Below are 26,541 nucleotides of genomic sequence, written 5' to 3'. Positions count from 1 at the left end.
CATTCCTTATCAGCGGTTATTCACCAAAAGGGGTCCTACAGTGCATCTAGGCAGCGGTTTCTCACCGTAGTCTTTGCTTGATAGCAAATATGCATATGGCACACTTTGCACTTTATAAGAACATAGTTAGTCGACTAACTATGATAAGAATTTCCGGGAATTGTAGAGAGTTTTTGGAGAATTTTAGAGAGCTTTTGTTGGGGAAATTCCGGAAAGAATTTTAGACAATTTTTCGGGAATTATGTAGCTAAGCCTACAAAGACCAAACGCATCAGCATTTCGCGCACCGGTGGCTCAGGCAGCGTTTACACGAACACGGTTTCACGTGGACACGGTTTCATGACTTCGAAACCGCGTCAAAATCGATGCTGTTTGGAAGTGTTTACACGGAACCGTTTTCGCCAGAAAATCCAAGTCGTGTTGGTATAAGCGAGCGCTGTACTACGTGCTAAATTCACTAGTTTGAATCGAACAATGTAAATTTCGCACCAAAGTAATGACCGTATTCAAATCGATGCGGTTTCGCTATTTAAACGACAGACGAAACCGCATCGTTTTGAACACGCTTCACTTTTGGCAGCGGCTTCAAATCGACACGGTTTCGGCAACAGTCTCCATCGGTGTTGTGTAAACAGAAGGTGCAACCGCATCGAAAACGATGCCGTTACAAATGAAACCGCGTTCGTGAAAAAGGCTGCCTCAGTTCGTTGAGCAAAGGGCTGTGATGCGGGGAATACCGGTCGTTTCGCCAACGTGTCAGTTCGCCAACGACCTGTTCGCCAACGTATGAAGTTGGTTCTCCAACGTCCAAAAACACCTTTTTCGTTGAAAATAATTGTCAAGTAGATAACTTGCAATATAATTCACTTCATGAGAGGGATTGTTGATATGAACCGCCATATTTGTTATTGAACCTTTCAATGTGCCCCAATCCCCCCTCAAATTTTATAAGTTTTCTTTGTTATAGTTTATTGCTGGTCATATTCTTTTGCAAACTTGGTGGCTCCTAAAGGAGCCGTTTTTTGGTTGTGATTTTTACTGACTTCTTCAGTTTCCACGAGTGGGGCCGTTGAGATGTGAGCACGTTTTCAGCAACTCATGCGGCGGTCTTCTCTTTCCTTTCGTACTTCTCCCAGTTGTCGAATAGCCTCGCCTGCAGGTTTCGATACTGCTTCCGCTGGACCCACTTCAGTTTTTCATCGGACACAAGCCTGATGGTGACGGCTGTAAGTCTCACCTCTCTGTCCAGGAGCTCGATTAAGGAGTACAGAGGTAATCCGCACTGCTCGCTCGCACGACGATTCAGAGCGTTGTGCCATCCCTCGATGTCGTTGTTCGTTCTGATGGCCTGCTGGTACCCGCTCCAGTTTTTTGGAAGGAACACCGCGCTTTCAATCCACTGTCGTCTGATGTAGGCGACGAGGTGCTGAAGGGGCTCTGTTTGTGCTTCAACTTGCAGAAGAAGGAACATAGGGCTGATCTGGCGGTGAGTCAGGAACGGAAGGGCCATTAACTTTCTGATGTACTAATACACCGTGTCGTCCTCAGAATAGGCTCTCTGCAAGCCGAGCTCTTGCACCTGAAAACAAACATAGCCAAACACATAAGTTACCTAGTTAAACACCTAAGTTAACTAGTTACCTAGTTTTTATATGTGCGAATGTTCAGTCCAAACTAATTGCGATAACGTACCTTCCTCCACACGGCTAGCCTTGGCCAGGCTATTTAGCTGCTCCTGTCTGGCGAAGATCAGATACCTTCTCTGCTTAACTGTCAGGTCGGCTTGGAAGAAACCGGGAGGGAGACATTCCTCGACCAGTTCGCAGGTCGGTTGGCAGCTCTAGCCACATGCGCAGGCTTAGGGAGGGCTGGACAAGGTGCAGCAGTCAGTTCTTTTAACATGACCTAGAAAAAGGTGCCAAGGAAAATTTGACTGTCTCGTCTATGAGATGCTTTTCATCAAGCAGCAATTCTAGTCTCAACACGCAGATTCCACGCAGACTGATTGCATTCACGGAAAGCTCTTTGTTTAAGAACATTCCATCACCTATTGTCGTTTTAGTATTTAAAATTTTTTTATCTTTCACTTTTTTGACTTGATAATAACGTTAGCCAAACGTTGAAACGTCGTCTACAAATTTCAATTACAACTTCTTGAATTTTCTCAAATTTCAGCCTCGGTATTCTTTTAAAAAAAATTTTCATCGCTGAGTTCTCTAAAATATCCTCCCTCACCCACCTCACCTGTCTCATTAACCACGAGGAGTTGGTTTTTCGCCAAATGTCGCCTTTAATTTTGTTTTTGAAACTCGTGCCGGTAAGCGCGCGAGAAAATGAGGTTAACAAGTAAGAAACATATTTTATGCTTTCAAAAATGAAGCGATTGATGCAATAAAACTATACAACGAAAGATTTTTCGATACTTTTCTTGACAATTTTTGAAAGCACAAATACCAATTACTTCGAAAATCGGCACAGTAGAAATTTTAAAGCTGAAAATAGACCGAATACTGACTTAATATTAGAAGAGACAACTTGATCTGGAACATTAAAACCTAGGACGACCACCTCACCTGTCTCATTAACAACGAGGAGTTGGTTTTTCACCAAATGTCGTCTTAGATTTCTTTTTTGAAACTCGTGCGCTGCCGGTAAGCGCGCGAGAAACAAGTAAGGAACGCTTAATTTTACAAAGTGAAAAAACAAGCATACCAAAAGATGGCTGGCGGAATGTCAAAGGCATCCATCTCTTCCTCGATTCTGCTACTCTCCGCAAGTGGATCAGTGATCTCACTGGAATATAGGCATCACCAAACCACCTCTAATCCGGACTTAACAGCATCTCTATGCTGCTGTCTCGAAATTCCCGTGTTGCAACGTCGATGTTGCCAATTGTCGCAGCCATCGCAGAGGAGCGCTTCCTGTCTCGCTGTTACTTCCTCATTGCAATAGATACAATAATAGCTTTCCCTCTCGAGTGACTCTCGTAAAAATATTTGATCAGCGAAAATACTTCGATAAGATGAGTGGGTTGAATTGAACAGAAAATCACATCCCTTTTATACAGCAATACCTGATTAAGCCTGATCGAAATCGCAGGAATTTGATTGGCAGATATTGTTGGTGTTATCTGTTCTTTGTTGTAGTTACATATCATTAAACGCCTCCATACATTGAAAAATGAACGCGAGATCGTTTTCTTGACTGAGCATAATAAGTAAAGAATATCCCGCCACTTGAACTGCTTTACCCAACGTGGACCATGCAAGTTTCCCTTTAAATTTAAACCAACGTCCGAATAAAAAAAAACATCTTACGCAGTACGCATTTATCCGGATAAAAATACTCTTGACTTTAAATCTGACTTTAAGTGGGAATATCGTCGACATTAGTAAGATTGCTGAACTTTAGGTATATTTGACGACTACAAAATCAAATATTTCAAGTGGTGTTCTTTCATAAGAGACAGACGGAAGAGGCACCGCCTATTAGTTGGAATGATCACAAATCGTCTGTGCTCTGTGTGTAATCTATGATACATATTTCAGTATATCTTCTTTTCTTAAAGGGGCGAAACCGGTTAGGTAAAGGGATCGAACTCGAAAGGTGTGGGGCGAACTTGGAGGGGTCGCACTCGCTTTAGAAGGAAACGTTCTGTTACCACTGCATGTCTAATAGGTCCGTACTGTAAATTGACGAAGAACCAACTCTCGAAACGTCAGTCGATCTTACCAAGTTTCAAACTGATCATCTTAATATTTCTACAAATTGCAACTCCAAAACTCGCGTCTTTTTTTCTCTTTTTCTTTAGATAGACTAACATTCGTGACAGTATTCTTGTGATTTGTTACAAATATTGGATAGTGAGCTAATAATAACTGAGCTGGTCTGGCAAATTTGGCAAATAACCTGCAAACCACTGACGTCAATTTTGAGTAGCACTTTACTGTACTTCCCGTTCATTTCGCGTTGTCATTCGTATAGGGAAAAGAAACAAAAGCAAAAACTCCATAATGACAAATATGGGAGACTGAAAATATACAACAAACGCGAAAGATCTTCAGTTGTGAACTTCGAGCAGTACAAAACACTTACAATTTATACCAATTCACGCTTCAAGAATTTAAGTATTAACAATTTCCAAGGAAGAAAAAATATATGGACTTAAAACGTGACGCTTTTAAGTTCACAAATTACTAAAAACAAATTGAGATTTTGAGACGGCAATACCACATTATATTGACGGTTTTAGAGTAAATATCATGATTTCAGTAAAAGTGCAAATAAGGAAGAACTTAGGAAAGTTTAAAGGGGAAAAACACTTCTCACTTTAAGCGTGTACATCCTTGCCTTTTGCAAACAGGCAAAGAAGCATCTGGACATAGACCTCTTTTGTAATGGTGGCCAAATAAAATATTCTTTTAGCATAAGACTTTCTAGCCTGGCTACGACGAGCAAATTTCAAAAGAATATTTGTTTTGAAATGAGGGCTGTAGGTCTAATTAACATAAATACAAAAGTGGTCGCATTTATCATGTGAATGCGTATTCCCTGGGGACATCGACCGCTCACCTGATCTTATGGGTTCTGATTGGCTGATGTTAACTTCTTTCGCGAAGCTGACGATCAGCCCACTTTTGATGTACTCAAAATTCCGGCTATTGGACAAAAGGCACCCCTTGAGGCTTCGCAAAAGAACTCAAAGTGTTTTTCTCTTAGCACCTCAAAACTATATACAGTGCTTAAAGTTGAAATCGGCTCGCCAGTATTTTGAAGTGGTTCGTGATTCATATTGGCGCACTCAAACGAAGGAGAAAGGACATTTCTCTACCTTGCAAATACCATGTCTGCTTTATCCTCTGTTTTAAATTTTTGCTTTTTCGCGTGGTTTTTCGTGTTGCTAGGTAAGTACAGAGATCGTGATTTAGTATCTTGAAGCCCTATTTATTAAGCTGTAGATTCGATGCTTTGTGGGACTTAGCGCTGTTTCATCATTGGAGGCTACTTGTGGAGACTGATCTTATTACACATCATCATATTTTGATTTTCTTAGCGTAGCTTAAGCCGATGTTATCCATAGACCGATTGAGCCTCATCTTTGGAGCCGGTCATTGTCACGATGGAAACTGCTGGAAAACCGCATTTAAAATTGACTTCGAACCTGTTCAAATCTAAAATCTAAAATCACACCTGCGTCTGATATCGCCGGCAAATCTTGCCCAATTTTCATCCGGTTTCATTTAATTTCGCGCCGATTTTACTGAAATCGCCCCTTAAGAAGTGCTGAATTGTAATGAAATCCCTATCGCCAGAGTACGGGAAATCACCATAATGCGCCCTAAAAGATAATATTCGATAGCAAACATTACCGATTAGTATAAAAATTTCCTGATCCAAAACAGTTAAATTAATGTTCAGATAATAGAGAGATTTAGCCAGCAAGAGGCGAGAATCTGACTGAAATTTGTGTTTTGACAAACATAAAGAAATAGCAAAAGGAAGAAATCTGTGAAACTAAAATCATTCCCCCCTCTTTTGGATCAAGATTTTTTTTCTCAGACGGAACTTTGTTTGATTTGTGGTGCAGTTAATCCCATAATCGAGAAACTGATAAGTGTATCATTGACTTATGAAAAATGACTTTTTATCGATTAATCGCATCATTCTTTACGGTAAACAAATTGATATATCAGTGTGGGCTGCAGTGCATTAATTAAACCTTTCGCTGACTTTGTTGATTGAAAAAAGTCAAGTATATTTACATGATACAGCCACTGATGGTTACGAACAAGTCTCTTGACATCATTCACAAAAATAAATGGTAACTTATGCTATTTAAAATATTATAAACGCGCATTAATTAAGATGTTGTCTCTTTTAGACATCTGCACACGACGAAATCTTTCGTTCCAACTCTGTCGTCTTTAATATTAATAGTGGCCCTTTTGTCAAAAGTTGATTTACTAAGTACGTACTGAGTAGTGTGTAGTAGCTTGCTAAGTCTTGAGCATTTGACGTAGTGCATAGCATTATCCACGCATTGATTAGCTTATGTCGCTTTACTAGGACAAAGACAAGAAAATGATGTTGTTTCTTAGGTGCGAGTACCTCGGAATTGAGTCGAATTAGTTTGGTTTCTGTGTGCGAATAAATACCACTTATTTAAAAGGTAGTTTAATGATATGTCACAAGCTTGGTGTAGTACTCTTCTAAGGATTTGCGTATATTTTTGTAGGACGTATAATTTTGTACGCGAAAATGTATTATTTTTCTTTCTTCCTCAATGAAGCAAAAAAGGGCGGTCCCTGAGACATTTTTTTAGTTTTATAGAGCTTTAGATAAATTAGTCACTCTTCTCGCAAGAGCCTATTGTGTTCTCCTCCCAGAAAAAAGGGATACGCATCAAATACGTATAAGATTCGGTCTCTTTCAGCTATAAACACCTGTACACGACAAAATTCGTCTCTCCAACTCAATCTGTCTTTTCTTTAAAAGTGGCCCTTTTGTCCAAAGTTGATTTGTTATGTAGTTAAGTGTGGTAGCTTGCTAAGTCTTCAACATTTGAATTACATTGCATAGACTGAATTATCCACGCATTGATTCTCTCATGTCGCTTTACTCGGATAAAGACAACCCGAAAATGATATTTGTTAGTTGCGAGTACCGAATTGAGTCGAATTAATTTGTTTGAGAATAAATACCACAACGATTTAAAAGATGGCCTCTCGTATAAGCCTGGTGGTTTCCTGAGGTCTCCTCGCCTAACAACGTGCTGTATGCTTTTTTAAAAATTTGTTATACACATAAAGGCAAATAAATAAGGATGAAAAGGTGGTCATGCAAGCTTGGTGTAGTACATGTACTCTTCTAAGGAGTTGCGCATTTGTAGGACGTATAATTTTGCACGTGCTAAGTCATGACAAGGCAAATTTAATATTTTCTTTCTTGCTCAATGAAGCAAAAAAGGGCGGTCTCTTATCTTCTAGCTCCGCCAAACATTTTAGAATACAATAATACAATACAATACGATACATGTACATACTTAATTAACCGCTCCCCATAGGGGTTTTTCAACACACTCAATCAACTCAATTGTGTGTTCTCAATCAACACACAATCAACGAAACGACGGAACAGAACAACAACAACAACAACAACAACAACAACTGTGAGAACCCCAACTGGTAGGCTTAGCTACATAATTCCCGAAAAATTGTCTAAAAGATCTTTCCGGAACTTCCCAAACAAAAGCTCTAAAATTCTTTTAGAAATGTCTAAAATTCTCCAAAACCTCAATACAATTCCCGAAAATTCTTTTAAATTTCGTTTTTTATAGTGTTAAGGACGTTCGCGCTAATTGTTTGTGTGCAACGTTACTGCGCAGGTAACGCGACTGTAATATGTCACGCATTACTTCGAGCATTAGTGAAGTTGAGGTTTTAAAACCTTTGCAAAAACCGTGGACGATAAGTCTTCCACAGCGTTGGATCAGAGAAGATCGTGATCAGTCAAAATTGATTTAAAATATTTATGAAAGTCAAGTAGACTACTGCACCACTGATATTCGCGATGTTTATCAGTCGTGCGCTAGTCTACTTGACTTTCATACAAAATTTTCAAGCATCACTTAAAATAACATGGCGACAAGAACGCCGAGGAAAAAATTCCAGGCCGGCAAAAGAATGGCACATTTATTTCCGAATCATCATGAAACTTCGAAGAGAAGTGAGCGGGAGGATGGAAAAGCTCTGGAAAAGGTAGCTGATCGAGTAGACTAGTGGCTGAAAGTTTGGAAAACTCGAGGACGAACCGTTGCGTAAATTTAATGGGGCTGTTTCTTTTTAATGTTTTTATTGCCCTACGAACTTAAGTTCAAAGTGAATGCATGTTTTAAAGTTCTTTTCCTTTACTTTCGTGAAAATTGAGCAGTATTTTCGTCCTCGTCCGCTTGAATAGTGCGGACCTGCGTGGAAACAATCACAAAAAAACACACTCCAGAAGATGAGCATGACGGCAATGGAGAGATATTATACAAAACACCAACCAAATGAAGATGACCCCTGTTTAAAACTTCGTTGCTATGCTCGAGAAAGGTTTTTTTTTCGGTAAAAACCTTTCATCTCTTCCACGATCGGTCCTCTCTTGGGTTCCAGTCCTTGCCCGACAGGTCACGCAAAAGCGTGACCAACGAACTTTTCCAAGAGCTTTACACTAGCACATCGATTTTACTCGTTCAGATCATCGGTGACCCCTATTTTTTTAATCATGAATCACTTAATTTACTTACTATCTACAAAATATGATGAAATGAAAAAATTCTCACCGTAAGAAGTTATCTTTTTTTAACATTTTCTTTCCTCGTGCCATCGAATTCTGGTAGTGGTTGCAACGGATAGAGCTTACGAAAACGCTCGTCGAGGATGAACTCTACTGTTTACCACATCCCTAGCGGCATACAATTATCTAAAAATCTCACTCCTAAAAACCTATGCACGGAAACTTTCACTCTAACAGTTTATTTTTATGATTTTCGATGGATGAGCAGATGAGCCTACATCTCGCTATTATGACCGATTTCTCGAAATTAAGGCATTTTTCCACTGCCATTTTCTCCGAAACAAAGTCGGTGACCCCCTTTTTTTTTTTCGTTTTTGGAATAAGTACCTTATGACCTAACTCTAGGCGAGAAATGAAGAAAATCTCACCGTGGGAAGATTTTGGCGCGAATGTCCTTAAGTGTGGTATATGCATATTTGCTATCAAGCAAAGATCCGGATTCCGAAACTACGGTGAGAAACCACTTCTTAGAAGCACTGTAGGACCTTTTTTGGTGAATAACCGCTGATGGATAGCAACCTACTGACCCCTCTCCTGGTAGGTTGAAATACAAAAAAACACGTTTTGTCAACGTTTTTGCCTGTGAAAAGTTTCCAACATGTCAGGTGAAAGTTCAAATTGCTCTAAAATTCTCGTAATTGTCAATTTTTTCTAAAATTCCCGAGAGTTTCTAAAATTCTTTTTCATGTCTAAAATTCTCAAAAAGATTCCGGAATTATGTAAGCTAAGCCTACCAACTGGCCGGAGGCAAATCAGTTGGCTATTTACAAGTGCAGCTAGGAAGTTGAACCGGGGACTACCAGGATCAAATTCAACGAGTGGTCAGAGCGGGTCTTGAACCCGGGATCTCCGGATCTCAAGGCAAGCGCCCTAACCACTGGGCCACACTGCCTCCATTTTCAGTGAAGTTTTATAGAGTTCATTTACATTAATTCGGTCACCATCCCTACAAGATCTAGACTGTCTGGTTTTTGTCTCTTGTCTTCTCCTCCCAGAAAAACTAGAAAGGATACTTTTGAGTAATGTACTTGACAATTTTAAGTACTTGAAACTTTGCGCATGCGCTATTGCCATAGATGTAGGCTTGCCTTCCTGTTTTGTCACGAAATTGACAGGTTTCATTTCTGGCCGATATTGCTCGATTCTGTGTTTTCCGTCTTATTTATAAACCGAATGCAAAATGTAGGCTAATAGTTTTTTTTATGTCATTTCTTCTTGTGCTATGTGGTTGTATTAATCTTGTCGGCCAATACAAAACTGAAGAGATCTGACCCGATTGTCGTTGCCAAATGAGGTAATTGAATCTCTGGTTGGTGCAAAGTTAAAGGACTTATTTGCTGTCCTCAGGAGCCCTTGAAAAGGAAAGCAAAGGAACTTTATTTAAGTGTCTAGTCGTTCTAGCGCTGAAGCACTAATTGGGGACACTGTAAATTGAAATTAACAATTTAACCCTAACCCTACGCACTCCATCCTTTGCGCGTATCTTTCTACTTTTAGACCATAGTTAATAGAGGGGAGAGGTTATGAAACCCGACAACTTTCTTTGTTGTAGGTTTTTGTTCTCTTTTCTGGCCTTGACTGTGCACAAAACACAATAGCCGTACTGAGGACTTAACCAATAGAAACGTGTTGGTTACGTAATTCATGCATAGTGTATGAGCGCAAAACAAAAGATTGTGCACGGTCGTGGACTTTCCAACCTAAATCTTGGTATCTTTGTTTGTTCCTTTGATGTTTGCCGAGCTTCCTAACCATTCCCCTGCATTAACTATGTTTTAGACCTAACCCTTCAGCGGGAGACTCACATTTACATCGATTTGCACAACTTGCATACATTGTTTTTGCTGTTTTTATCTTCGTTTGACAATAACTTTATTTTGAGTGGCCATTCTAAGCAGTGCGTACAGAACGGAAGAACTCGTGGCATTCTTAAAATAGGAAGATACGCGCAAAGGTTGACTCATAGGGCTTGCTTGGGAGAGGTAAGCTTCTTCTCATGGTCCGCCATTTTTGCATTCGGTCTGATGTTCTCTTCCGTGTACCAGGTGTACAGGGTGATATTTTTCGTAATCAAGACGGCAATGTGTGGTACCAGCAAGGAGTTGGTCTTATCAAGCAAAACCTCAAAGTCAAACCGAAAACTCACACCGCCAGAAATGCCATTGTATTCCTCGGAGATGGAATGGGCGTGACCACCATAACGGCTACGCGTATTCTTGCTGGGCAGTTGAAGGGAAGTAAAGGGGAAGAAAACGTGTTGAGCTGGGAGCGGTTTCCTTGGTCGGCTCTAGCGAAGACATACGCTGCTGATATACAAGGAACAGATTCTGCAAGCTCAATGACAGCAATATTGAGCGGAATAAAAACCAACGAAGGTAGACTCACTGCTATCTGTCTAGACCCTAGAGAGAAGGTGTAAAGTCTTTTCAGTGTCCAAGGTTTGGTTTGTTTTAAACCCAATGAATTTCTCCTTTGGAGTAAGATACAGGAAAAACGCTGTTAAAAGAAGCTGTTTTCAAGAGAAATTGATTCTCCTGGAGCGTTTCTTGAATTCCTACACATCTAATCATTAACTTCCCCTGGTTGGGTATGATATGAATTGAACCCAATCTTAACTGAAGATTATGAGCGTTGAATAACGAGAAGGGTAGGGGTGAATAACAACCTCAACTTATAATTAGTTTCATGGCTTTAGATCTGGTTTTATAATTTGTTTCATCAATCAGAGATCCTCAAAAGGGGTCCGAGAAGTTTAGTACCGAAAGAGCTGCCAACTAACAACCGAATGTAGAAGAGAGAAAATGTTGAGGTGACTGTTTGACTTGATCCTGATAGGCATCGCACTTATCGAACCTCGAAAGAAAAAATGGACTGGACGAAGTCTGTTTCTCAGTAATATACTTTTTAATTAGAAGATTCGTCTTTGCTTCGGTAATGTACTTTTTCTGCATGCAAACATCTTTTGTCAGTCGCACAGACTAATCGACATCTATTTTGCTTCGTACCATTCAAGATATCCTTGGTGTTGACGCCAGTGTTCGAAAAGATGATTGCTCTTCGATGACGGAAAAAAGCAAGGCTATATCCATACTTGCTCTTGCTGAGAATGCTGGGATGTCAACGGGAATCGTTACCACCACGCGCGTCACACATGGGACCCCCGCCAGCGCGTACGCTCATTCGGCCAATCGTGACTGGGAGTGTGACGAAGATATTGGAAACAAAAGAAATGACCCAGGATTCAATTGCAAGGACATTGGTAACTACTCAAAATACTTCATATATCCTTTCACTTAAAATTAAACCTGGGAATTACTGAAAACTTTAATTTAGAAAACCGCTCTTTTTCTTGCTTCTTTTACTTTGATACGTCCCTAAACCAACAAATCTTTCACCGCCTTTTCGCAAGAGCCTTGCAACCGACAGCCCTTAAACTCTAATGCTTTGATTTTCTTTTCAGTATGGAAAGCAATGTATACTGTTTTACTGTAAATATGCAAATATGTCTATCCTGTAAGTAAGTTGTTTGTTTTGTGTGTGTGTGTGGAATTAAAAAAAAAAATTAAACCTCATCCAGTTACACGCGTCTCACAATCACTTGGACTTGCACCAGTTCCTTCTTTGTCAGTTGAGACGCGCGCTTTTTGACTGTGTTTTGCGTGAAAAAGCACGATGGACTTAAAAATTGCGCGGCTAGCTTGACTGACATAGCAGTCTATTTGCTTAAGATGCAAAAAAGTACTTTCATTAAATATCGAGGACTAAAACTTATGAAAAAAGCTAGAACTACTGGATGAACCAGCCGATAAATTTAGCACGTTTTAAAGATCTAGCTAGGTTAGTCCTGTTTTTAATTTGGCAAGTATTATCAATTGAAAGCGTTTCAGTTTATTCTGTTCGAAAGTTCTTTTTCTTGCAATAACATATGAGCAAGTGAGCTCATACACGTAAATTTATAACTGGTCTTATTTATTGATCTCATAAACATGCAGCACCTAGCTTAAATTTTGATTTCATATTCTCAGTAGTACGATTAAAGAGTGTTAGGTGGTAAAGGCGTCGTGGTTAGAGGCGCTAGGTTTCCCAGCTATGACTGTAAGATGGAAATGCTTTCGATGATCCCGAATTCGACTTTACTGCGCCTTGTGATGAAGCTATTGTAGTTACTTATCACAGTCGGTTCATTGGAATTCTTGTACAGTAAACACCCACATATAAGAACCTAGATTTTTCCAAGTTAGGTTGAAATAGGTTCTTATAAGTATGGTATTTATAGTAGTTTTAAGCTATCTAGGTCTTGTTTCCACAAACGATATCTACTCTGTGATACATATGGTATGACTGATTTCCTCTGACGAGGATGCTGATACCTACCTTTATATTTCAATCATAACCATGAAAAAAAAAGTTTTAAACAAGATCTGTGCAGTTTAAAATTTGTTCCAGACGCTTGAAATTTTTACAGTCATTTTCTAAAATAAGAGCCTGTTTAATTTTTTAGGCTAAACTGGTTTTTATGGGAGGAGCGTCAAAAATAAAATTTTTAGCCTAACAGGCTCTTAAATTCTAGGTTATTTTATGTGTGTGTTTACTGTATTCTATCGTAGTTCGTATAGATGTACTGGTTATGAAACAACTGATGATATCGGATTTTATGTTCGCGTGACCGTGGCAAAGCACACGGTTCACTACTGACTTTTGAATACATTAATCGAAAATTTTGATTGGCTATCTTTTAGAAAAAGGGTGTGGTTTGTGCATGGTCATGCAAGGCAAAGACATCGAACAGAAACATAAAACAAAGAAACTTGTCGAATTTCATAACCGACTCGATCGTATATTAACTATGATTCTACACACTTTCCCACGAGCTTCACTATTTAAATGCTAGGTTCTGAACTTGACTTGTAGACCTTGTTTCTTTCATTGTATTCGACAGCTTTGCAGCTTGTGGAGTTTCCTTATGGTGACGGTATTGAGGTGATATTTGGAGGAGGCCGCAGGAAATTTCTGCATCAAAATCAGACCGACCCCGAGTATTCGAATAAGACAGGAGAGAGACTCGACGGAAAAGACTTGATTCAACAGTGGCTCCGCAAACACAACAACTCAAAGTACGTGTGGAACCAAACAGAATTTGACAAAATCGACCCGGAGAAAGTTGACCACGTTATGGGTATGTTTGTTCGGGCATCTAATGTTCAAAAACGCAATTTTTGTCCTTCTTTTAGCCACTATATGACATGTCATGTCGAATCCCAACGGGAATGAAAGAGAACGTCGTTCACAACTTTACACACAAATATATATTAGGGAGCTTAAGCACGCGCGTTTTTGAGACGCGGACGGCAACCGGAAGACAATATTTCGCGCGCCAGGACAATGATGTCTCCCAGATTTTTATACTAATCATCTCTAATGGAGAAAAGATACTTAGCAATATAAATGTTGTTGTGTGAAGATAAGTTTAAAGGGTACACAGCTCACTTCCGGTTGCCGTCCCCGTCTCAAAAACGCGCGTGCTTAAGCTCCCTAATGGCTTAGTGACCAACGGTTCGGCATCCGAATACCTTCCGGCAGATCGCGGGTTAGAACCACGACAGTTGAATGACTGAGGAGAAAGTGATGCCTTGGTACTCACCCCTGCAAATAGTTAGACTCTCAGGACTTCTAAACCTCATACCGTATACTATATGAACCATGGGCCCTTTCTCACAACAGTACCCTTGCTATTAATAATGTGGGATGTTAAATAACGTACACACTGTTCGCGGAGAGTGGGACATGGAATTCCTGGAGTTTTGGTATACCTCTGCCAGAAAATGATCGACCTCGCTGGACTTGCTTGAAGGGCCTCTGAGTGAGTGAAAATACAGCCAAAAGCTAGGCTTGACTATTCAGTTCCAGGTGCTCAGTAGATCCTTCACTGAGACATAGTGTTTTAAGTAAATTAGCGCGTATATAACTGTACATTCTTCATATTTACCCTTAATCTAACATTTACCCTTACAATTGCGAATAAGGCTATTGCTAATGCCAAGCATATCGGAGGCGAATGCTATATGTACACATATTAAATGAAATGTTGACAATTGAACCCATTTAAAAATCAGAAAAATCCTAGCCCCAGATCGGATTCGAACCTACGACCCTCCGTCAGTCTAGTCGGATGCTCATTGGTGTGTTGGAGGTGAATATATGACTGAATTCATGAATATAGTAACTGCTTGTTGCCGCGGTTAATTATTGTCCACACGAGTTACTAGCAAATCTACAAGTCTACAAGTATGGGGTCCTGTTTCTTGTCCCTGTTGTATTCCAGTCCGATAAAGACAGCCGGAGCATAGTACATCGGGTAAGCGTTCGAAAAGTTTAATTCATGGGCGAGTACATATTGGGGAAGATCCTTTAGAAGAAGAACTCCCTGTCCACACGTATCTGCATATTTTCGAAAACGAAGACTTTTACTTCCCTCCCGTCAACAAGAAAATGTCGTTTTCGTAATGGTTTGTTAATAATAAAATGTTGTTGTTGTTGGAGCATGATTTTCGAATAAGTTGACATAAGAAGCGCGTGGTAACTCAGAGAGCGCATGCGCACGCATGTTCTATAAGTGGGTGGAGGTAAGCGTTTTCGTATTCGGGTATTACTGTGGACTCGCAAATGAGAAAAATGCTATGTGAGGACGCAGATTTTTTTCATAAGCGGAGAGAAAATCTCCGTTTACGAAAATATCCCGATAAATGTGGACGGGGCCTAATACAGTCATCATAAACTAGACTTGCAAGGCTCAGATTTTCATTTTCCCACTGTCACTATGGTTTCATATCAAATCTTTCTCGGTTTTCCATTATTATTTGCTTAAAATACGTTTTGTTTAAACTTCACATGTCTCTCTTGCAGGTCTCTTCGAGTATTCTCATATGAAGTACGAAGTAGAGCGCCTTAATGATACAGCCGGAGAACCATCCATTGAAGAGATGACTAAGAAGGCCATCGAAATACTGAAAAAAAATCCCAAGGGATATTTCTTGTTGGTAGAAGGTTTGTGTCTCAAGCCTTTGCCACCTCAAAGCAGTGGCTAGCTGCTTAAATTGCAGATCAACTTTAATTTTCATCGTGCTCTTTCATCTTTCAAGGGGGACGCATTGATCACGGACATCACGCTGGATGGGCTGTGACGGCTTTGCACGATGCAGTGGCTTTGGACAAAGCAGTTTCCAAAGCGGTTGAAATGGTGGACAAAGGTAAATATTGTGTTGGAAGATACATACTAAAAAGATGTATTTTTAATGCGGATATGCAAGGTAAAAGATCATCCCAGTGTAAAAATCCGAGGAGCCAACCTAGAAGTCCCCGCGTAAAATGGTTAAATGTGTAAATTGGTAAATATTGTAGGAGGAATCAATCTCGACTTGCTCAACTGGGCGCGCAAGGTGGTACCGGTATTGCTTAAACTGGCGCGCAAGTGGTATTGATATTGTTCTACACGACCGAGGTGTTTTAGGAGTCATGAAGTAGAAACTCGCACTGAGAACCAAAGTGCTATTCAGGTTAGCGATTGAAAAATCAACTATTGAAGCAGATCTGATGCAAATCGAGTTTCCTGGCTCAGAAATTGATTTTGTCCGGACACAAATCAGAAACAGGGGCGACGATTTGTCAGACGCAAATCGGAATCAGGGGCGACATGTTCAGGATATAATTTAAACGTATCTCAACTGCCTTTCATACTCTCTTATGCGGGGGCAGATGTAGTGAAAACTGTTACTAGTTAATTAAAGAGACTTGGAAGAAAATCCAAGATCGAACCGAACCCTGCTCAACCGTGGATATTTTGGGACTGTTTCTTTGCATCTGCCTAGGTTGCTTGATTCATTGTGGCGATGTCTTGCTTACAAAGTGGAGATAGTGACTCTGACAAACAATTTCAAGTTTCCTCAGAAATGAATTATGCGTTCTCTTTCGTTTCTTCTAAGCAGATAACTTATCTTATAATGATATTCTTTATCCGCCTCTGATGTTAATGTTAATTCTCTTAAATAAAGAGGCTCAATACTTGAACATGTCCTATATCGAAATTTAATCGTAAGGATCTTCCAAGAGGTTCCCACCGGAAAAGCCTACAATAGTTAAGACGCTTTACCCGGCGGAGGTGCGGCGGAAATCTTCAAAAGGGTGAGGAGCATCCCTTATTCTTTCAACAAACGCCCTTTGGAAGACAACAACAAAAGCAACAACAAGTTTATTTACCCCAACTCCAGATCTTTAAGCTTCTTTACAATATTATTTATTCAAGAATAATAACAATTAATTAATTAATCCAATTACAAGGAAGGAGCTGCCTCAATAACTTTAAAGTTAAAAGGAGCGGAAAACCAGTCTTACAAATATGTTAATAAAAATTTAAAGTGAGTGTTATATGCATGGCAATATTGAGGAAAAATGTTAACTTAAGAATGCAATACAGACTAGAGAAAACGATAAAGTTTCGAGTGTACCCCTTGTCAAGGTTAGTTTCTGCCAACGTGACGGGATCTGTTCTAAGTGTATTTGTGACACCTCTCACATCTTGGGGAATATCTTTGTAATAAACACTCAATGACTGGGCCAGAGGGAAACAGTTCATTTTGTTTCAAGAGAATCTCAATGTTTCCTCCAAGGCGCAGCCGAGGGAAACACTGAAAGAAAAACGAAAAAAGAAAAACGTGCAATGGCAACAACAACGGCGGTCGTCGGTCAACATTCGCGGGTAACAGTGCACTGTTACCCTCTGACGTCATAGATTTTGCACTTTTGCCCGCTCAAAGACTTTTGGCGGGAAACAGTTTTATTGTTAGATGTCATGTGGCCTCGAAGTAACCAACGACAGCGCGAGCTGTTGGGGGAAAAAATTATACTATATAACAATAATACTTCTTAAATCATACCACAGATGAAACACTGATAACGGTAACCGCTGACCACTCTCATGTCTTCACAATCGGTGGATACCCAAAGCGTGGGAACCCTGTGTTTGGTTTGATAAAAGAAGTTGATAATAAGACTGCCTTGGATCTCAACGGTAAACCATACACTACACTTGGATATGCAAATGGACCAGGCGGGTTGAACGGGTCCCGACCAGACATAACCAAAGTGGATACCGCTGACATTTACTACAGACAGCAGGCCACTGTATTACGGAGATCTGAAACCCATGGATCTGAGGATGTTGGTAAGGGCGTTGAAGACTAACTGTAAAAGGCAAGGACTCCGCAGACGAGGAAATGTCGTTGCGGAAACCTTGTTTCCTGAAATCTCTCTCTTTTTGTATGTGACATGTAACATTCGCTAGCGAAACAAACTTTGCTTCGCGAAAGAAAAAGCTATTTGTCAGAAACATTTTATTCCTAGTTTGCGTTCTGTAAGAAACGTTTTAATCTCTCCTTCACAGCCATTTTTTGCGATGTCATGCAGCGCTCCCGCCAAAGAGCGAGGGGGGCGCTGCGCGAGATTGAAGGAGGCTAGAAGACAACAGTGTTTCTCCTTTTGCGGCAACTTGTGCTCCTTTGCCAAACTAAGTCAAAGAATTCTTTTAGTAGACTCACAATTTACGACTGCTTTTATAGGAATATTCGCGGAGGGGCCTGGTGCCTACTTGTTCCATGGCGTAGTGGAACAGCAGTATGTGTTTCACGTGTTGGATCACGCCTTATGTTTGAGTGCCAGCAAGCAGAAATCATGCGAAAGACTAGGAGATAGAAGAGAAAGGCCTATTAACGGCGGAGCTGACAAGAAATCTGTTCCCTCACTATGTTTTATATTTGTAATTGGAGTGTTGCGGTTCTTGATGTCTTCAATGTAAGGCGTGTAGACTAATCCGGCCTTGTTCCCAGGGTCCCTCTGGTTTTAGGCGAAAGACCTTGGTATAGTCTAGTCACGTGTGTTCGCCACAGTTAAAGACATGAAAGGGAAGTCCTCTTTCAGTGGAGTCAAACGTCTCTCTTATCAAATGAATATGTTTGTCGTGTCCCACATTTCGGGACACAAATGATCAGACAATAACAGGCTCTCTCTCTCTCTCATTCGCACCAAGACACGTAAAGAGGAGAGACCCTAGGAAAGAAGGTTTATCTTGAACACGCCTTCTTTTTAAAGGCCCATCTTTTAACCGACGAGCATCGCCTGCCGTGGAACAATTTTCATACATGAAAATCCCGCCAAAGCTACGATCGCTACGAATTCGAAAGTAAAGCCTGTCGGTTGAAGGTGGGCCTTTAAATTAATTTAAATTTAATTTAATCAAGTTTCAGATTTACAGTTAAAAGGCAGTAACTGTTTTGTAATGAAGTAGAATGAACGAAAGTCGTTTCTTTAAATTAATTTACCCAGCTTTCGAAAACGCACCAACAGTACGTTTCCTGAGTTAAAATCACCGTTTAATCTCCTCTAGAATTAGAACTGCACTACAAACACATGCTAAATTAAACTAATCCGCTCAATAAACTCGATATATCTCAGTAACACAGCCACTAATTGACAACTATTAACCAATCTGTAGGTGGCCGTTTACCGAGCTAAGATAGCATAAAAAGATGATTTTAACGCAATTGTTCCTGTAACGATTAAGATATTTTCGGGTGCAAAGCTTGGAGGTGAATAGCCAGGGGCACCTAACGTCAATTTTCGGAAAATATCTGTTCGGAAGACTATTTGAGATCTAGAATTTTCGGAACATTTGTTCTAAAATTTCTTGCTTGCCTGCCTGTCCAAGGATTTTCGAACCTCTAAAAAATGGCATAATTGCCGAATTAAAACGGATTTTTACCCTAAAAAGGTCACCTAGAATTTTCGGGAGCCTTTTTCTGGCTGAAATTTTCGGAAATGTAAGTTTTGATCCCTAGAATTTTCGGGTCACTAGACTTTCAGCTAGGAAATCCGAACAGGTAACAAATTTTAAGGGGATAAAAATATGCCTATTACTACCGTTTAAAGACCAAAATACGTTTAACAATGCTATGTTTAAGTGATTTTGAACTATATTCTCGTTGGGTGCCCCTGAATAGTTAACAACTATTCACCGAAGTGGAGGCGGCTAGCGGTGGATATATATATATATATATATATATATATATATATATTTCCAACGCTAGCCACCGACACTGAGGTGAATAGTTGTTTTAGTATATATTAAAACAGTGAGATAATATACAGCACAAAAAATGAATTTGGATGTTTTCTTCACTTGTCACGAATGCAAATCGGCACGCCATTTTTTCCCGAGTTGCTCGGAGGTAAATAGCACAGGATATTCGGAGTTTGACGAGCCAATCAGCGCGCGAGTTCAACGCTATCTACTGTTTTAGTATATACTAACAAAGGATATTCGTAGTTTGAGTAGCCAATCAGAGCGTGCCTTCAAGGTTATCCACCGTTTTAGTATATACCGGTACTTATTACAAATGTACACGACTCGACCCGGCTCGATTCATTTCGGTCGCTTTGCGTGACAAATTGAACAATAAAAATGTGGCATATCCACAGTTCCCGCCACGAGCTGCTGGGCTGTCTCATCAAAGTATCCAAGAGAGACAGGCTTGCACAGTCATTTAAAGCTCGTTTGCGGTATTGATACTCAATAAGTAAATGTCACATGGCTTCCAGTTAAACAATTCGTGGTCCTTGGAAATACACTTGTGATTTGCGGACTTGTTCCAGGGTTCTCTCAAATCTCCTTCCTTGGTGTCTGCTCCCTCGCCGCGGCCATGACTTCAATTCGTGTTGTGACAAGCAGTGATAGATTATTTTATCATGTATTTGACCTCATCAGTGATGTTGGCCAAAGAGGATCTTTTAGCTCTGATTAATTAAGGACACCCAAATCCCCTTTATATTAATTCATTACGCCTAAAAACGAGGAAGCAGACTGAGAAAAGTGCACGGTTTCTGGAGTAGCCTTGCGTGGTTGTAGCTGGTCGTTGTAGCATTCACTTTCTTGCGGTCAATTAGAGCCTGAAATAAATCACCCGTTGCCTTGAAAACGAATACGTGTTAAGTAACTGTTTGTCCTCAGGGGTTTGCGGGACCCTTTGTATTGGCACGCGCAAGTTTTACATTTTGGTAACCAAATTTGCGGTTACGGGAAGACGCGAACACCTGACGATAAATTGTCCATTTTTTATCCAAGCACTCACTCTGTTCGTACCAAGTTTATTCCTGAAATGTTGGTACACACTTTCCTTGCCTACTGGGAGAAATCGTGAAATTATTACAATAACGGGAAATAATGTTTCCAGATAATCTCCTCGCAGCTTAAAGGCTCTCTGTTAATCCTGGATGAATGGAATGGGTAGTAACGTTGCCGGCATTTGATAACGTTATTGAAAACACTGTACACTGTCGAGTGCACAGAGGTAGGTCCGCAATGTGTATAAGTGATAGCGGGCTTGTGACGAACACTTTAGTTTACAGGCTCAACACTTCCAACTTTGGAAACCCTCAGACTGATGCGGGTTCTCAATCCCAACTTGCAACAAAACCTACGAAGAATAAGCTGTCTGAACGCGGATCGAAACGATGTTGTAAACAAAGTGTAAATCATTGGATTTATGAAGCTGTTGGAGTAATGCAGCCACTTGCTTAGATTCGCCCATGCTCTGTTAACAGAACAGGTTCGACAAACAGCAAAAACTAAAACAATGAAAAAGAAAGGTCCCCAGCAAACTATAAACGCTCCAACAACAACACCCAACATTTTTGTAACTTTGAGTTCGCGGCGAAAGGACCTAGTGTTTTGGCAGTGAATTCTTTGTTGAATCGCAGAACGAACGCTGTGAATTTGGCGAACCTGCCGCAATGATAAGCATAAAATTCTACTGTATACTATAATGAGAACAGTCAAGGGAACAAAGAAGCCCGCGAAGGAAATAAATATTCCATATACAGATCCCGCTATGGGCTTGATGGATTTTACGACTGTTACAACAGATAAAGTTGCACACACAAATGCGTACAGCCATCCGAGTGCAATAGAAACTTTAGCACGTTTCGGGGTCACTCGGCTGAGATAGATCAGGGGAGAATTGATTGCTGTGTATCTATCAATGCTGATCATACACAAACTCGCAATAGACGCAGTGCTGCACAGTATGTCCATGTACTGCCATGAGTAATAAAGTACTTTTTGCATCAGTTGATCTCCATTGGGGATCTTCTTGATGTTACATATACGAAAATACAACCAGACCGGCATTGAGAGCGAAGCAACGAGGACATCCGCAACTGCTAGTGACACAACGAAATAGTTTGTAACGGTGCGGAGATTGTGAAAACGGTAGAATGCTAAAATGACTAAACCGTTTCCAAACAATGCAATAAATATTTCTAAAGATAACAGCACCACTGTGGACTGGAAATCCACCAAATCAATCGAAGAAGTTGATGTCGACAAGCTGTTGTTATTTTCTGCCAGTGGAAAAGATACATTAGTCATGATCGAGAAGGTCATCAGGACATCGTCCTCGTCTACTCTTCAAAGTTTCAACACACTGTGACAAAGAAGTTTGCGCTGAGAAAAATTTATTCTTTTCAAGGAAAATTGCAAATTAATGTTGTTTGCACAAGAGTTTGATTCAGACAGATTCCAAAGAAAATTCCGAGTTTCTTGTCAACTAATAGTTTGTATACCACCGGATGACACGTGAATTGCGCCATTTGATTGCATAAAAGGCCGGTGCTTAAAAACCAAAAAAAATCGGACAATAGTCTGAAATGAAATTTCCTTAAAAAAAATTATTCGAAATCACAGCTGCTTTCTCTTAATATTATTGTGGAAAAAATTAAATTTCACTTCAAATAGACTGCCAGCAATATCCTTATGGCCAGTTCATACGAGTTAGGTTGCATTGAGCGAAGACAGCAGGTCAAATAGCGAAAGATGAAGCATGAAATCCCACTTGTTCTGAGCGAAGATCGAAAATGAGAAGCTGATTTTCTCATTCTCGAGATTGCTTTTATCCGAATCTATGTAACAGTAATTTTGATAAACGTAACTTGAACTTCGAAATCAGGACTGCTTAATTACAAGAAAGTACATATTCATATCTCAGTTTGCTAATGAAAACAAAAGGCCTTATGATCTAGTATGATAATTTTTTTTTATCCATAGTTTAGGGCGGAACTTTCTAAATTGAAAAATAAAGAAAGCTAGCAAAAAAAAAATTGAACAAGAATAATTCCAAATGTAAATAAAGGACTGTTCTTATTCTATTCAATAGCGATATTTCTTGTCTACAAACATTGAAGTCGCGTTTCTTTTGATATTGAAATTTGCCAACCACGGAACAAAAGAAGATATTGTTTCAACAGCCAAATAGCTTATGGTTTGCATTTCAATAACAATGGGTGACGTAACGAGAAATATCGCTATAGCCTCCACTCCTGCAAAATATACCTTTAAACTGCAGGAAAACGACATTGACATTCGCAAAGGCATACAAAAAAAATTTAAGACAGTCGGAGATTTCTTGTTTTTTTTCATGCGCTTTTCGTCGGCGGTTGCACGTATCTTCTTTGCTTAAAATTGCAGAGTGGCCCATTTGATCAATTTGGTATGAGTTTTGTGCGCTAAATTCAAACTGATCGCAGTGATAGAACTGTACAGTAACTGTGGCAGTTCACTGCGGCGTGGCGAGTGTTTCATAAATATGCTTCAACAAACGGCCGTTGACAAAAGACCTTTTATTGTGTCACTCACCCAATTTCTCAGACATTTGCAGTTTTCTTTCCTTCAGCCAAAGATAATTTCGAAATTTTTTGTTTACAGTGACCCGTTTAATTGTCTGCGTCTGTGACTATTAGCCCAAATAATTACTTTGGATTTGGATTCATGGAACTTAGTTGAAAACCGCAGCACAATAAAAAAAAGAAAAACAAATACAGGCTCACCTGAAAGACGTTCTACACAAACATTTGAAGAGACAATTTTCATATTCATGTTTTTTTTAACAAATTGATCACAATCGTTCTCACTTCACATAAATAACCGCAGTTACAAGACCATAAAACACCAAGACTGAACAATATAGTACTTTTCTCGCAGAATCTAGACTTGAGTTCCGATTACTAACTTAGATTATGAAAAAATGCCCATTACTGAAAATAATGCGAAAGTTTACTCATAGAAAAGTCGTTTCCCTATATTGTTCATTTTTACATACTTCGAGAGCGATCCTTTGATGCTCATTCTCCGTTCTTGGTTGTCCCACTTTCATTTTGTGTAAAAACATTTTTGTCAAGTATTGGATCTTTATCAGACGTAATCGGATCTTCATCGGGACTTTCGGACTCATTCGGAACTTCATCGGGACTTTTGGACTCATTCGGAACTTCATCGGAATTTTCGGACTCATTCGTAACGTCATCGAGGAATTTAGACTCATAGGGCTTTTCGGACTCGCTTGGAACTTCATCGGGACTTTCGAACTCATTCGGAACTTCATCAAGATTTTTGGGTTCATTAAGTACTTCATCGAGATTTTCGGACTCGTGAGGAACTTCATCGGGACTTTGGGACTCATTAGGAACTTTACCAGAATTTTCGGGCTCATCCCGGACTGCATCTGGGCGTGTAGACGCACTCGGAACTTTATCGAGATTTTCGGACTCATACGGCACTTCATCGAACTTTGGGGAATCGTTCGGGACTTCATCGGGGCCACTCGGCGCCGTTTCAGAAGTTTCGTTAATTGTCAGAGAGTCTTTGGATTCCGTGGGCTTTTCAGTGATGGCATCCTGAACAGTTTGGCCCAAGTTGTTGCTAACAGAGCTGACAGTTGTTTCTCCGGAGTCTCGTTTGTCTTCATCACGTGTTTCGTGTTCTTTAAGAGATTCTTCTTTGGTAGTGCATTGTATCACCTCTACTGCTGCTTCCATCTCTTGTTGGCCTTTCTCGTTTGGGTCGTTCTCCGTTGCCACAGAGGACTGAGCTTTGCTCTGGTACAAAAATGATAAAAAAAATTAAACACTAGGACGGGTCACCATTACAGTCTCAAAGGAATGAAGGAATTAGTCTAAAAATATATATATAAAAAAAAGCCGTGGAGCTGCACCGGTGGGGAATGAAACACGAAATTTTCATTTTTAATTATCAAACCAGTTGAAAGAGCGGTTTTCAATTGAGTGTCGTAAAACAAATACAAAAGAAAATTACTTCAACCAATCACAGCAGGTGCAAGCCGTGCAATGAACCAATCCAAATTCGTAGGAATTCCATGTAACTTGCTCAAAGAGCGGGAAAAATTGCGCGTGCAAGTGGTGATTGGTTCTGGTTTTCCTTTTCATTGGTTGTTAAACTGGCGCGAGATTTTCAAACCAATCACTAAGCGTAGCAATTGCAATCGCGTCATTACTTTCTACAGTCATTTGAAAACTGCTCTAAAGGTAAATTAAGTCAGCTTACTAATCTTCGTTACGGTGGTTGATTCACGAAGTCGTTTGATAAAACAAGATTTTCGTACACCACAAACCCAGCTACAAATGATCCATGGAGAAAGATCACTTCAAGTGTTGGCCTGCAAGCAGGCACTTCCGTTGAAAATGGCGCGCTATCGAAATGTAGAGGCTAGTAACCAAGTGCCTATATTTCGACCGCGCGCCATTTTCAACGGAAAGAGCCTGCTTGCACGCTATTCAAGTGTCCTGTAAGAATCATTTCAAATGTCTGTAAATGTAAAATTCGTTTCTGCAACAAAAACTTCTTTCATCTCTAGCATAATGAACATGATCAGTTGACTTGATTGTCAATGGCTACGATCCTATTGTACCTGATGGTACTCCGGGTTGTGATAGTACCGTAATAACCTGCGTAGCAGGCGGTTTGGTGAACTGCTTCTTTCCACCGGGGTTGACTTTCGAGTAACCGTTTGAATGTAAATAGCCACGAGGAAAACAAGCCAAAGGAGAGGGGGAGCAGGGAGAAGGAGCGTTCTCGTTTGACTTCGGTCCAGGTTTTCGTGCGGACATATTAAAAGACGATCCCCGATGAAAAGAAGCGTCTAAAATACGCCAGATCACCTGTTACGCAGGCTATGATAGTCATGACAATTTAATTTCTTGATGATTTACCCTTACTTTGCACAAGAAAAATAATTATTCCCTTGGTCTCGCTTACTATTAAGAGTTCAAGTGACCAAAAAACGGCCGATTTGAAATACAGAAATATTGTATTTTCTCACGAAATAAAAATTGGAATGATCATTGCAAATAGAAGAGCAACTTTGGCAGTTGCCAGGCTGAAAACGGGATTCAAAATCACGACCGTGCGTATTCTCCATTACTAATCTTGCTTTCTCGATTGGTATGTACTGAAGTTACAGTTCCTCGCTTTTTCGGGTTCAATTTAAGGAAAGAGCACGAATACATCAAACTTTGATTACGCCCCTTAAACCGGGTAAGGAAGAGGTACCTACCTCTTCAGTGTCATTAGCTGTAACCTTGGTTCCTTTATGCAGTGCTCGGCAAAGCTTTTCGAGTTTTTCGTTCTTGACGCGCAAAACTGCCATTTCGCCTTTTCGTTTCTCACGCTGCGAAGCAAATAAATGTAACACGATCAGAGCAGTGACAGACATAAAGTTAACCGCTAAAAAGACGTATCAGGGTTCTTCTTGCTTGACGAGCAAGAAAAATAGGGTAAACGATCGAACAAGGAACGTACAACTCACAACTCAGACAGAACATTTTTATGAGCTCATTATAGTATGGAAAGCCATAATTTTGTTATATGTAATCTTTATTCTTTTGGCCTTGTCTTGTTTTGTCTTGTGGTGTGGTTTTGTCATTATGTGGTGAGGTTTGATGATTACGTGTTGTGTTTCCATCATGATGTGTTGAGGTCTTTTTTTGACGTGTCGTGTTTACATTTTATGTGATGAGGTTCTTTTATGACGTCGAGTTTCTCTCTTTCTGTGATTATAAACACAGCACGTCAAAAGAAGACCTCAACACATCATAATGGCAACACAACACGTAACCAGCAAACCTCGTCACATAATGACAAAACCACACCACATAATGAACACCCCCCAGTTTACTCTCGTTTACTTAAACGATGTATCTTTCCGTATTTCCTGGACTGTCCCAAGGAATCTTGTCCACCACTGTAGGCAACGATCTTAAGTCTTCCTCTCAAATAATCTGAATTTTGTGTTCCACGTGTGAGTTCTC

The 26,541-nt window shown here is 40.1% G+C and overlaps 3 protein-coding genes and 1 long non-coding RNA gene across 5 annotated transcripts in view; 1 reads left to right on the top strand and 3 right to left on the bottom strand.

Annotated features, from left to right (window-relative positions):
- Positions 1 to 468: 468 nt before the first annotated feature.
- Positions 469 to 2,915, bottom strand: LOC138050756 (uncharacterized). The gene is made up of 3 exons (XR_011132693.1): positions 2,713 to 2,915; positions 1,693 to 1,905; positions 469 to 1,579 (listed from the first exon to the last, which is right to left on the bottom strand). It is a non-coding gene; the product is annotated as an uncharacterized lncRNA (long non-coding RNA).
- A 1,851-nt stretch (positions 2,916 to 4,766) lies between these two features.
- Positions 4,767 to 19,401, top strand: LOC138052938 (alkaline phosphatase, tissue-nonspecific isozyme-like). 2 transcript variants are annotated; one of them, XM_068899540.1, is made up of 8 exons: positions 4,767 to 4,904; positions 10,383 to 10,712; positions 11,351 to 11,596; positions 13,277 to 13,513; positions 15,241 to 15,381; positions 15,477 to 15,584; positions 17,273 to 17,554; positions 17,949 to 19,401. In XM_068899540.1, exons 1-8 carry the CDS (start codon positions 4,844 to 4,846, stop codon positions 18,182 to 18,184), a joined length of 1,641 nt encoding a protein of 546 aa, XP_068755641.1. In that variant the 5' UTR covers positions 4,767 to 4,843; the 3' UTR covers positions 18,185 to 19,401. The 2 variants fall into 2 exon arrangements, with proteins under 2 accessions (XP_068755641.1, XP_068755642.1); XM_068899541.1 differs by lacking the exon at positions 4,767 to 4,904 and adding an exon at positions 9,559 to 9,631 and having other exon boundaries at positions 17,949 to 19,400.
- Positions 19,402 to 20,735: 1,334 nt separating this feature from the next.
- Positions 20,736 to 21,892, bottom strand: LOC138052939 (D(1A) dopamine receptor-like). The gene has a single exon (XM_068899542.1). The coding sequence runs from the start codon at positions 21,824 to 21,826 to the stop codon at positions 20,780 to 20,782; it is 1,047 nt and encodes a 348-aa protein (XP_068755643.1). The 5' UTR covers positions 21,827 to 21,892; the 3' UTR covers positions 20,736 to 20,779.
- A 1,147-nt stretch (positions 21,893 to 23,039) lies between these two features.
- LOC138052937 (alpha-taxilin-like) overlaps positions 23,040 to 26,541 on the bottom strand; it is a 15,221-nt gene continuing 11,719 nt past the window's right edge. The window contains exons 12-13 of the mRNA XM_068899539.1: positions 25,788 to 25,901; positions 23,040 to 24,312 (exon numbers count right to left, since the gene is read on the bottom strand). Coding sequence (XP_068755640.1) covers positions 23,560 to 24,312; positions 25,788 to 25,901 — 867 coding nt within the window. The 3' untranslated portion in view covers positions 23,040 to 23,559. The remainder of the gene's footprint in view (positions 24,313 to 25,787; positions 25,902 to 26,541) is intronic.

Source organism: Montipora capricornis, chromosome 6, assembly GCF_036669925.1.
Source record: "Montipora capricornis isolate CH-2021 chromosome 6, ASM3666992v2, whole genome shotgun sequence".
NCBI classification, from domain to species: Eukaryota; Metazoa; Cnidaria; class Anthozoa; order Scleractinia; family Acroporidae; genus Montipora; species Montipora capricornis.
The sequence above is the reverse complement of the archived record's forward strand: the minus strand, read 5'-3'. Positions and strand labels throughout refer to the sequence as shown.